The sequence below is a fragment of the Amphibalanus amphitrite genome, unplaced genomic scaffold (genome assembly GCF_019059575.1).
Source record: "Amphibalanus amphitrite isolate SeventyFive unplaced genomic scaffold, NRLGWU_Aamphi_draft 000050F_arrow, whole genome shotgun sequence".
Taxonomy (NCBI): domain Eukaryota; kingdom Metazoa; phylum Arthropoda; class Thecostraca; order Balanomorpha; family Balanidae; genus Amphibalanus; species Amphibalanus amphitrite.
This window is the reverse complement of record NW_024881546.1, coordinates 1,043,507-1,055,258: the sequence shown is the minus strand read 5'-3', so window position 1 is coordinate 1,055,258 and position 11,752 is coordinate 1,043,507. Positions and strand designations below refer to the sequence as shown.

Here is an 11,752-nt window from a genome sequence, read left to right as displayed (position 1 = left end):
AACGGTTCGCGTTTGGCGTCCCACAAATACTACAACGCCGTTAGTTAGTCCCGCCGAATTCACCGTTTAAAGTTGGTCCCGCCGAATTCACCGTTTAAGGTTAGTCCCGCCGAAATCACTGTTTGCTTTCTAAGACACTGTTCAACGAGGTCAAGCTGAGGACGATAGGAAGAGGTGGCACACACAAGGGCCGCTGCCAGCGGATATGCTGGCCAGAGACAGATACTACGTAAATTAGCATTGACACTCGGCTCAGAATAGCGGTTCGGTCTGGACCGTCACCAGTCAGTCTCCAGCCTCTCCGGAGGACCATATCATTCTGGTCAGTGTTCATGTCACTCGGCTGGCTCACTCCAGTCGGCTATCAGAACAATGCGTGTTACGCAACAGAGCGCTATAAGGCCATTGTTGTCCCACTGCGATCACACCATATTATAATCTGTCCGGCCGCTCCGCTGTCCGACGGACTGACACAACGAACAACGTCTCACTGACACCGGTCCGGTGATAAAGGCCCGTCTAAGCGCGACACAACAAGGGTCTCACTGAGGAGCCGTGACGCGGCATGACACCCTCCGCCCGATCACCGGTCAGCCGGCCTAGCTCCGCTTATAGGGCGACCTGTGTATGGGGCACGCCCACGGCCGGAATACAACTCACGGCACTGCACTGGTTGCTATTGTAATGTACAATTGTCTACGATTCAATGCATTTCTTTCGACCTCGTACGATAATGTGCCAGGGTAGCGACTAGCCAGTAGCAGCGACTGACGAGAAGCCTCAAGCATCCTTACTTCAGGCAACATAAGTCTCCCAGAACAATTGTGACGCAGAGTATGTATTATTCACCGTGGGTTCCTGGCACTGACATCTCTGAAACTAGGCACCTAGACAGATGTCTTCAGCGCAGTGCCATCCACTCGGCTCACCCACTCGTACACTAGGACAGCATTTACATAAGTCTTTCCAGCCGGACAGGAATTGCCGACCGCAATAAACCAGGCCTATAAATTGAATAGCCATAGGGTTGGCTGGCATTAGTCAGACTAGGTCAGGACACGACGCAGCCAAGATGGAATACGACGGAAACTCATTCGTCGGTGAAAGACAGGAAATAAATATATCCTGATGCGCGTAAGAATCAATACCGATTATTACCAGTTCACTGCCAGGTCACAACCCATCGATTTGCCGCAATTAAACTATGCAGAGCACAGCAAGGGCCACAGAGTAGCGTTGGCTTCCCGCAGGCAAGGTCAAGATCCAGTGATCCAGCGAGGTCAGACCGCAGAGCGGTTCAGCCACCCTCCCTTATCCCAAGTAGGCCACTTCGCGACGATTGCCCACTGCAAGCTGACACCCTATCTTTACGTTTCATCAAGTAAGCGCTGATTCGAATTCATTAGCTGTCAACTGCTGGCTACTCGCGCATCAAGGCCAGTGCCAGGAGGACAAAAGGTCATCATCTCGCCCCACTTAGCTTCTCCCCACTTATCTGAACGCCACTGTCAGGTCCCGGCGGATTAGAAGAAACTGCGGAGTGTGGTCTGAGCTGAATTCATGACCGACGCACGAGCTGATCGGTCCTAACTGACCAGGGGTGCAGGTGATCACAGCTGCGCACACTGCCCATGCCGTCCGTAAAATTAGCCTTGAAATCGTTCAGGCAGTCGCTTCAGGCTCAGATACGCCGCATTTAACTGCGCATAGAACTCCGATGATGTAATACAAAGTGGAAGCTGACCTTTAAACCCATTAAACTATGTTTATTGGACATCCTGAATACCCAAACCCATGTGCTTGAAGTCTTGTATTTGTACGTGATTACTTTTTCCATTAGAATCGCTCATGGCGATCATCTGTTTGATATTTTGTCCATTCTAAATCTCACCAACCACTTTCTTCTGATCGATTCACGCCCCATATTCAAAATTAGGCAGTTTTAGCAACAAGTGTATTGTTACTTCGCCATACAAAACATACTGCCATGTGAACGAACATGATAAGTTCGATGATACAAAATGAGCACCTGGTAATACAATATGTACACATTAGGCGTGGTCGAACCACATGATGAGGGAAGTGTCTCGGATCTGCTGAGCCCCGCGCAGACGCGGGCCCCTGACGCTCGGGCGGGCGGCTCAGCGGACCGGCAGAGGGCGGTCAGGGGTGGCGGCGGGGTCACTTTTTGGCCGAGGCGGCGGCGGCGGCAGCTGCCATCTGCCGACGCTGTGCCAGCAGCTGAGCGCGCCTCTCCTTCTGCTGCTGCCGCCACTTGATCCAGCGAGCCACCTGTACGAGTCGGCACATGGTGAGTGGGCTAGACCGCGACCGGTGAGACGTGGAGTACTAACACGGATAGACGAGTTATGCGGTCGACCACAACGCTACACGAGCGTCAAAAAAGGGTCACAATAGTAACGGCAGGGATAGTGAATGTTGACATCTGCACGTATGAAAATAATAACTGACGAGGCAACTGAGTCAGCCCATTGTGAAAATAGCATCATCATAAGTGGGACTGCATGAAAGCTGGACAAAGCCTTATTCATAGTCCCACAACAGATGCACACTGAGTCACTGACCATTCAAAATTGGCTAAATGAAAAGCAAACAACAGAGAATGCTAGAAAAAAAAATAGTATGAAAATAACCGATGGATGGCCCAGAGACAGCAAACAACTATCATCTCCCATAGTACGCTTTCAGACACACTGTGCCATCCCTTAGCTCACAGCACCCACCTCGGGTACATTTCTGTTTCCTTTGAGCTCCAGTTGCTGGTAGTACGCCTCCCGTAGCACCTTGATGGCTTGCAGGTTGGCGTACGGTAGTCGCGTGATGGGGTCGAAATACCGCGCAGGCAGCCTTGCGATAAAAGGAAGTGGTAGCGTGTAACACCATGAGGCCGGCAAAATCCGTCCACTAGTTTATCAATGAATAAACGAATGGCATTAATGTAAAATTTGCAATTTGATAATTAATATATTCATAAATTTATTTATTTCTTAATTTATCATTTCAACTATTTTTTTTATTCCTCAATTTTTAGTCAATTATCATTTCATATTTGGTAGTTGATGGTATTTTTTATTTAGATCCATTAGGTCGCAAACGAGATTTTAAAAAAGCAATAATAAGGTCGCTATTATGGCATGAAACAATTTCGTGAGCACGATATTCAGCGATGGACAACAAAGCGTCCATTAGAAGCAAATATTTCAAGCGCACAATGCTATTTCTAAGTCGAGCTGATGGAACACAAATTATCAGAATCAGTTAATCGATACAAAAGTTCTGAAAAAAAGAACGTAAAATAACCGTTATGAGTAGGAAGCATTAACCAAAAGGCAGGCACCAAACAGCACCCATGCATATTTACAGCAAAAACACCGGTGCGTCCCCGGCCGTTATGAACGTTTTGGTCTCACGACCCCTGTTTAACGCACTATCCTTGTGATAGCCATCGGACACCTGTTATCCTGCTGCCATTCCGCGAACTGATGTCATCAGCCGTGGAGTGGGAAATGGGACATGCGGGGAACTTCATACATACAGTCGGGAACAGAAGGCCCGCGCCCAGACTGTTTCCCTGACGATTCCAGCGCGGACTTACCATGCCGTCCGCGTGAGTAAACGTGCACAGGAGGCGGGCACAACGGCGGATGGTACCGTGCGGGAATCACGGAGACACGGGATATGGTAAACACAGACAAAGTAACAACAATGGATGGCGTGGTAACAGCCCTGCCTGTACCGGCCATTATTTAGGAAGCAAGCGGACGTTAAAGCATCACGCGTGGAAATTCCCGTTAGCGATAGGCCACTCGCCCAGGGAGAAAAAAAAATGCTCACTGCAGTGCCTACTCTAGATTAACTGCCTGAACGATTGCTAAGGACGTTTGTCGATTGGTAACAGTGCCTTGATTTTTTTTTTCAACTACGCTAACGTGGGGTGAGACTAATTTTGCGGCATATCAGTTATAAATCAATGGTAGAAAATGGAAGTCCTTCGAAACGTCTCTGTGTGAGAATCGCTATAAGACAGGATCGATGACATATGTATCGACATTACACCACAGCTAAATGCAGAAATAACCTCCGCATGATGCATTCGAAGTACTTTCGGTATCACTACAGTGACTTAACGACGTCATGTGCCGCCAACTGGTCCAAAAACCGAGTTAATAAAAAACGTCCCCCCTCGCTCGATATGTTCAAATCGGACCAGCGCGGCGCATCAGCTGCGCCAATCAAAGATCTTGCCATTTTGCCCTTCAATGCAATGTGCCGATGATCGTTAAATTCAGAAACAAACAGCGATCTTGGCCAAAAGCGCAGCCAAACTTTATGTACCTATAATATGTCTTTGGAATGAAGGATATCGGACATCATACTGCACCAGATCATGCATGTCCCGTAGCTCCGGTCCCGTAGCTCAGTTGGTAGAGCGTTGGACTCCGCGTGGTGAGAGCATGCGTTCCCGGTTACAACAGTCCGGGTTCGAAGCGCGACGGGCGCTTGACATTTATGGGCCTCCTGACAGGTATGGTTGCGGTTGGTGGCAGGCCGTAGCCAGGCGAAGTCAGTGAGGGGACCGGCCGTGCGCGGCTATGTGCGCACGTTAAACTTTGGACTCTAAATTCTGCCATATAACTGGGATTGCGCGATCGGAGGGTAGAGGGCAGGGTCACCGCAACAAGCTTCGCTTAGCGGTGGCTCTGTCCTTGTGAATCCTTCCCATCATAAGGTTCGAACTAAATTTATTAAAAAAAAAAATGTGTGTTAGTGCATTAGGGATGCAGTTTCTCGTCACCCATGAGCGTTTGAGACGTAAAGTTCGCCCCAAGCACATGATCCGTAGAGACCGAACCTACCACCGATGGAAGAGGGCCGTCACAATGGCCGCATTATAAGGATCACCCACCTCCTCCATGCCACAAACTTATAACTCCAATACTGGAACTGAATAAAATGATAACAGTGTAAAAGGCATTGCAACAGAATGTGCACCGAAGCCAGCAAGTCGATCTTGCAGGTAACATGCCGGCCCAGCCCCCCTATCGAAGCACTCCTGCGGAAGTCACCGGCACCCATTCCACCCGCTACCGCCGCGCCGCGGAGGAGCCCCGAGAACTTACCTGGTGATGGGACAGATGTTACGCTGCCGGGGCTTGGGCTTGTCGCTGGGGAAATACTTCTCTAGCATGGACGGCTCGGAGAACGATATGAAGGTGCGCTCGCAGTGTCCGACCATCTTGGACTCGTACTTGACCTCGGGGACCGGCAGCACCGCCGCAGGCTCAGAGAACTCGATCTGCGCAGCGGAGAGCGAGAGGTCATAACGATGCTGATGCGGGAGAGGATCGAACACCAGCAAAAACATCACCGGCATGCTGATAGAGGAAAATACTATTGCTCGGCATATGAGAAAAATCTAACAATATTGCAAGGACCAATTTGAGGCTATTGAAGAGTTTATACTTCGCATTCAATGCATATTTAAACCGAAGAGATAAGGTTTTTACCATTAAATCACATTCTGAATAAACGGCGATCACAAAAGAGGATATAGCGTGCCGCATTATGCCCCAGCTTGCTGCACTAAAAGCTCCAATACGTGACCCTTTTACGTGTCGGCTTCCAAACATCGTTGTTTGCCATTATCATATCAGCCATCGCTGCATTGTCTCTAATAACCCCAGCGGTGCTTGACCTGGATATCGTCGAGCCTCATGTCCCCCTGGATGGGCGTGGGCGGCTCGACGACGGGCACCTCCTCGATGAGCGGCATCCGCACCGAGTGGTAGCGTATCATCGGGCCCGTGTACTCCTTCTTGATCGGCTTCACCTTCTTCTTCTCAATCTCCAAAAGAAGGTACTTCTCTGAGGAACGTGAGGGATCAGCGTAATTACTGCTTCAGGTTGTGGTCGAGAGCCTAAATTCGTAATAGCGTACTCTTGTCAGTGAAGGACAAACAGTAAGATAACCATTACTTTAATTGAGGCAAGAAATGCGCGGAATAATGAACACAGAACCCGCTTTTAAAATCATGTTTTTTTTTGTAACAGTAACGTAATTTCAAAAAAGAGTGAACTTTTCAAGCATAAAGTTAGCTGATACAGACAAACACAGCGATAAATTAAATAATAATACTGCAGCGCTCTCAGATATTAGACAAAGCAACAGACATTTTCGAGCTTCCAGTTGTTGGACCGCAGGACGGAGCACTAACCGAGCGCCTTGAGGTTCTCCTTCTCGGTCTGTTTGGCCTCCTCGAGTATTTCCTCCTGTGTCATCTTCCTCTCCGGCTGGGACTGGCGCGGCACCCGGCGCCTCTCGGTCAGCTCGCGCTCCCTCTGGCGGCGGGCCGTCTCGGCCGACTTGGCCAGCGTGGAGCGCCGCCGCGCCGCCACGACTGCCGGCGCGCCGGGTAAGGGGAGTCACACGACGCCGCGGCACAGGACGGCAGACGGGCAAACATGACTGAGGAGATGGTCATATTTTACAGCACCACTAAACAGCAGGGCTGTCTCGCAGCTCAGAAAAATCGGCACAAGCTAATGTGTGCACAGAGATAGTCAGAATTGTGGTAAGAGGGATCCAGAAGACGGATAAACATTAAACATTAAACATTAAAACAATTGGCACTTACTACCAGCGCTCGCTTTCTTCGCTAATTTCTTCTTTTTCTTCTTCTTCGCTTCTTTATCTGCCTTTGACGTTGGTGTGCTTGAAGATGCCGCCGCTGGCTTCTTTTTGACAGGTTCCTGTAAAACAATGTGAGGTGTCATTAAGCTTAGCCACAAAATAAAATGGCGTGAGATGCCAATTTCATTTTATGAAGTAAAAATAAGCAAAAACTCTAGAGCGTTAACATGTGTCACAAAGTTGTCCCTGGTTTTAGACACCAGTTTCTAACCACTCAGTACCTACCTTGTACGCTTTGGTGACGACGCCCTTCTGCGCGCGACGGGGCCGCTTGCTGTCGGCATCCTCCTGGTCCGACTTGACTTCGTCCGTCTCGTCAATGTCGAAATCTGAGTCGACCACGTCCTCGACCTCCTTCTCCGACCTGTAGACAAACAATCAAACAAACGAGTGGTAACGATTGCAAAATATGGAGACTAAATGCAGCAGCTGTAATCAGTGATCGGCTAAAAACATCAATTAATGCCAAAGGGTTAGCATTTTAAGGTTCGGTTTCAATATATTAAGTTTCCGTACAGTGTATTAACTTTTTGTAGCGATCTAATTCGGTTGATTTAGCGTATGGATGGATAGCAGAGCTGGAAGCCTGCCAAGGGAAGCGGTGAAACACCTTACCGCCTCGTCATCGCCCCTTCACAGATGGTAGGTGTGGAGTTGACAGTGTTTACGATACAGCAGTAGATGGCAGCACGGTCCTTCTGAGCCTACTCAACATTATTCGGCCCGCTCTCGTCAGGTGCCAACTGGCGAAATAGAGGAACCGAGTGGTCCACTGCTTTTCGGCCTTAAAGTCAGAGTCATCGAGCCAGTAGGCAAGTGTCTCGCCCACTAAGCGACAGGCAGACACGCCACGAAAACTTACTCGTAGTCCTTATCCTCCTCCTCTTCGTTAAAGCCTCCATAGGTGGTGGAATAAAAGTCATCCTCTTCTTCCTCTGTGATCAGTTTGTTCATGCGGTTTCCCGCCGTCTTCCTCCTTTCCCTCGTCAGAGCAAGTGCCATCTTGAGTCCGTTCAAATCTATATTATGATTTTATCCTGCAAAACACAACACATATTTGTTACATGAGGACGTTCCGAGGTAAAATTGTTAAGAGCGAGAGCATATCAGTCTTTTCAACTTAACGGAAAAATCAAAGTAGGTTGGTATCTATTTGCGGCACAGCTTGGCCGGACCCGTGACGCTTTTAAAAGGCCTATACCTCAAGTCAACCGCTGGACCGATTTATTAAAAGACTTTTAGTAGGTTAGCTTCATGCATTCTACCAATCATTAGAGTGATCCTGATTCATGTGGATGACCCCTACCGCACATCCCATGTGCAAAAGGAAGAGGTGTCCAGTTTATTCTCATTACAATAACTTGGCAAAATACATACTGCCTACACTATATATGGCCTTGCTGCCTACTGGCAAATGTGGAATGTTGGTAGGCACATACCAAGATTACTAGAACATATACAATGCACATACAATACAATGCATTTTCGTGCATCACGATTGGGATTCTACCCCACGTGAGCATGTGAGGGGGTTGCTCCCACATCTCAGAAATCGGTGTAAGGTTCTTGGAATCGCGTGTAGCGCTCTCAGCGACCCCACGAGGGGCTTCGAAAGTTCAGCGTTGCCCAGGACCTCGGATTACGAATTTTCACTGGGTGGGCAAATACCAAAAGCTTGCCCGCAGACCAAATTATGTATTTTTCGCTGTATTTTTGTTGCCAGGGTGTTCCTAAAGAACAGGGATATTACCCACATATGATGAAGGTTTTGTAGTATCGCGGCGGGTCACGGAATAACAGAGTTCAATTTTGAGCCGCCAATGTAGGTATTTTCCTGAATGCAGTATACGACACAGGCCAGGGTGATAGCGTTCACTCCCGACAGTAGCTGTAACTGGCCGAGACTGACCGAGAGCGAGAGCGAGAGCGAGAGCGAGAGCGAGAGCGAGAGCGAGAGCGAGAGAGAGAGAGAGAGAGAGAGAGAGAGAGAGAGAGAGAGGGAGAGGGAGAGGGAGAGGGAGAGGGAGAGGGAGAGGGAGAGGGAGAGGGAGAGGGAGAGGGAGAGGGAGAGGGAGAGGGAGAGGGAGAGGGAGAGGGAGAGGGAGAGGGAGAGGGAGAGGGAGAGGGAGAGGGAGAGGGAGAGGGAGAGGGAGAGGGAGAGGGAGAGGGAGAGGGAGAGGGAGAGGGAGAGGGAGAGGGAGAGGGAGAGGGAGAGGGAGAGGGAGAGGGAGAGGGAGAGGGAGAGGGAGAGGGAGAGGGAGAGGGAGAGGGAGAGGGAGAGGGAGAGGGAGAGGGAGAGGGAGAGGGAGAGGGAGAGGGAGAGGGAGAGGGAGAGGGAGAGGGAGAGGGAGAGGGAGAGGGAGAGGGAGAGGGAGAGGGAGAGGGAGAGGGAGAGGGAGAGGGAGAGGGAGAGGGAGAGGAGAGAGAGAGGAGAGAGAGAGAGAGAGAGAGAGAGAGAGAGAGAGAGAGAGAGAGAGAGAGAGAGAGAGAGAGAGAGAGAGAGAGAGAGAGAGAGAGAGAGAGAGAGAGAGAGAGAGAGAGAGAGAGAAAGAGAGAGAGAGAGATTTTGATCCCCGTCTTGAGTTGAGATGCTAGTTTCAGAACGTTTCGGCCAGTTACTCTCCGCCCGTCGTCAGGTGTGCTTTGGTTGGTCCTTAGAGAGACCCTGGGTCATGGGTGTTGTGGCGTTGCGCCGTACGCGTCATACCTTATCGAAAGCTCCTATGGTCAGCAGGAAATGATCTTGGGTTGCCCCGGTGATAGGCGACAGTTGTAACTACTCCACCACTCGTGGCAGATATAGCGGCCAAACAAACGAACATCTCAACTCAAGACGGGGACGAAAGTCCGACACCTAACATCAGTGTCAATGGGATAAGATTAAAATGCGTCTTTTTTCTAGACCGACACCATTCTAAACATGTTTAAACACCTATCAACAATTCAACATGACACAGTAAACTGGAAAATGGCACCTGTGACCCTTCCTTGCATCCCTGAGGTCATCTCAGGTCATAAAAGGGGGCCTAACAGTTTTTTGCTAATAAATTCTGGTAGGGTAGGTGCATGCTAAAGTGATGATAACACATCTGTTGTGCTGAGGTTGACTGAACTGATCGACTGACATACAAAATGACCTTTTCCGGTCAGGTCATGACCTTGACCTGAGGTCAAATTTCAAAATGACCTTTCAAGATCAAACCCTATAGCCTATAGGAGTTATATAGCCTTGGATCAAACTATAGTTTATTTGATGAGTCTTGATAAGAAGAACATGATGGCTGGCAAAATAAATGCCACAACTTTCTTGAGTAAAAATTTTTACTCAAGAAAGTTATGACAAACCTTTTGTTTCTGCAATAGCTTAAAAAGGTTTTTTCATCAAATGGCTATCATAGGAGTTTTAGCCCTCTGGAGCATTTTGCCCTCTGGAGATGCTAAACCATTGAACTGAGGTCAAATCTGAGGACTACTTTGGCAAAAGAGCAGTGAAAGAGCTATTGAATGCTCTTTTCCGCGGCGCTGCAGCTCTATTGGTTCCCAAGTTATGCGCCAGATTTTTGAAAATTGTTCAAAAACTCCAAATTTGACCTTTTATGACCTCTGGCGACCTGAGTTTTGACCTGACCTTATAAAGACCAGGAATTCTCTTCATTTAGATGGTCTTTCCAATGCTGCTTACTGCATGTCACTATGTGGCCCAGGAGCTGAGTTAGACGGGGGTGTTCATACATCCCTGGCCCAGCGCAGAAGGCACTAAGCAAAGCACCTACCCAGCGTGGGTAAAACTGCTCAGTCAGTCCGTCCCTGTCTTTGCTGGGTGGGCAAAAACACTCCACTGGGTGCCCACCCAGTTAACGTGTTATCTGAGGCCCTGGGGTGGGGGATAGAATTAAAAGAATGTCGCCTTATGCCACAGGTAGGTAGATATTTAAAAAGCAGAGTAGAGAAAAAAAGGGTAAGAAGCAAGGCACAACAACAAGGTTGGTTGGTTGGTTTGGGTTAAGCACCATATCCGGTGCACCAAGGAGCTAACCGGAACTCTCATGCTGTTCCGAGTATAAAGAACAACATTTAAATCATTTTTCCAAACCCAAGGTGAAGGCCAAGATATATAAAAACACTGTGAAGGCGATATACACGATAAATACCTTCAACCCCTTCTTGTTCTAAATCCACAGCCCCCTTCTCGAGATTGTTTACGACAGATGCGAACAGGCAGAAAATGCCAAATTTGTTTTATTTGATGACGTAATAAACAAATTTCTTAAGTTTTGCGCACTTTTCTGGTCGATAGTGAGAATGAACTATTTTGTTTTATATATTTGAATAGTTTATAATATATTTTGTAATTTTTACACTGTTTTTAAGGAAAATAAACAAAGCAGTATTGCTTTTATATCATTAAATGCGAAGGAATGTAACCAATAGAGAACGCATGAGATCATAGCACACTTAGCAATATTTCATGTTATTGGATGTAGGCGCCTCCTTATGTGTTCTGTATTTGCGTTACATGAATTTTCTTCTGACAACAAACGTGAAGTTGCCGGTCATTCGCCATATTTGCCGCAAGTCGTTTGCTCCGTCATCACAAGCTAGCTGTGTACCGCGTCATCGTCGCCGTTGTTCAAGTTCTTGTCGGGTCAGAGGTCGGCTTTGTGATTGTTCCGTATTTTTAAATTTACTTAAATAATAGGTAGCTGAATATCTATAGCGCCTATCAGTGACATCTTATTTTCTGCTTGGCTCGATTGCTGCTGAGCCTTGCTATCTTCAACCGAATTTGAATTAAGCACTTATAAGGTCATAACTTTCAAGCAATAATGGCAGAGGGCAAGAAGTAAGTACTTCTGTGATTCTCTTAACAAAGTATAATTTAAAACACAATGTGTTGCATTCTATCAATAGTGTTTTCTTCTCAAATAATATCACAGTGTCAAGATCTCAATCGTGTTGGTGCAGACGCACTGAGCTGTTTCAATTGTGCAGTGCGGTGTGGATTTAGTGTGGTATGTCACAGAATGTAGTGCATGAGCA

At 48.0% G+C, this 11,752-nt stretch overlaps 2 protein-coding genes across 7 annotated transcripts in view; one reads left to right on the top strand and one right to left on the bottom strand.

The window, feature by feature from the left end:
* Positions 1-1,940: 1,940 nt before the first annotated feature.
* Positions 1,941-10,918, bottom strand: LOC122377767 (vacuolar protein sorting-associated protein 72 homolog). 6 transcript variants are annotated; one of them, XM_043358171.1, is made up of 9 exons: positions 10,864-10,918; positions 7,575-7,749; positions 6,938-7,076; positions 6,657-6,771; positions 6,237-6,419; positions 5,717-5,886; positions 5,142-5,317; positions 2,745-2,868; positions 1,941-2,292 (listed from the first exon to the last, which is right to left on the bottom strand). In XM_043358171.1, the coding sequence occupies exons 2-9, from the start codon at positions 7,712-7,714 to the stop codon at positions 2,182-2,184; spliced, it is 1,158 nt and encodes a 385-aa protein (XP_043214106.1). In that variant the 5' UTR covers positions 7,715-7,749; positions 10,864-10,918; the 3' UTR covers positions 1,941-2,181. The 6 variants fall into 6 exon arrangements, with proteins under 6 accessions (XP_043214106.1, XP_043214107.1, XP_043214109.1 ...); XM_043358172.1 differs by having other exon boundaries at positions 10,806-10,872; XM_043358174.1 differs by lacking the exon at positions 10,864-10,918 and adding an exon at positions 10,785-10,799.
* The window catches only part of LOC122377766 (transitional endoplasmic reticulum ATPase), a 25,441-nt gene continuing 24,602 nt past the window's right edge, over positions 10,914-11,752 (top strand). Inside the window, exon 1 of the mRNA XM_043358167.1 lies at positions 10,914-11,555. Within this exon, the coding sequence (XP_043214102.1) occupies positions 11,539-11,555 (17 nt within the window). The 5' untranslated portion in view covers positions 10,914-11,538. The remainder of the gene's footprint in view (positions 11,556-11,752) is intronic.

Bases quoted from the DNA above. Each gene is read 5' to 3' on its own strand.
- LOC122377767 (XM_043358171.1), bottom strand. From the start codon at position 7,714: ATGGCACTTGCTCTGACGAGGGAAAGGAGGAAGACGGCGGGAAACCGC. The intron at 5,887-6,236 runs GTTAGTGCTCCG...CACGTTCCTCAG, and splicing joins GGAGAACCTCAAGGCGCTCG to AGAAGTACCTTCTTTTGGAG. The intron at 5,318-5,716 runs GTCAAGCACCGC...TCCGCTGCGCAG, and splicing joins TGAGGCTCGACGATATCCAG to ATCGAGTTCTCTGAGCCTGC.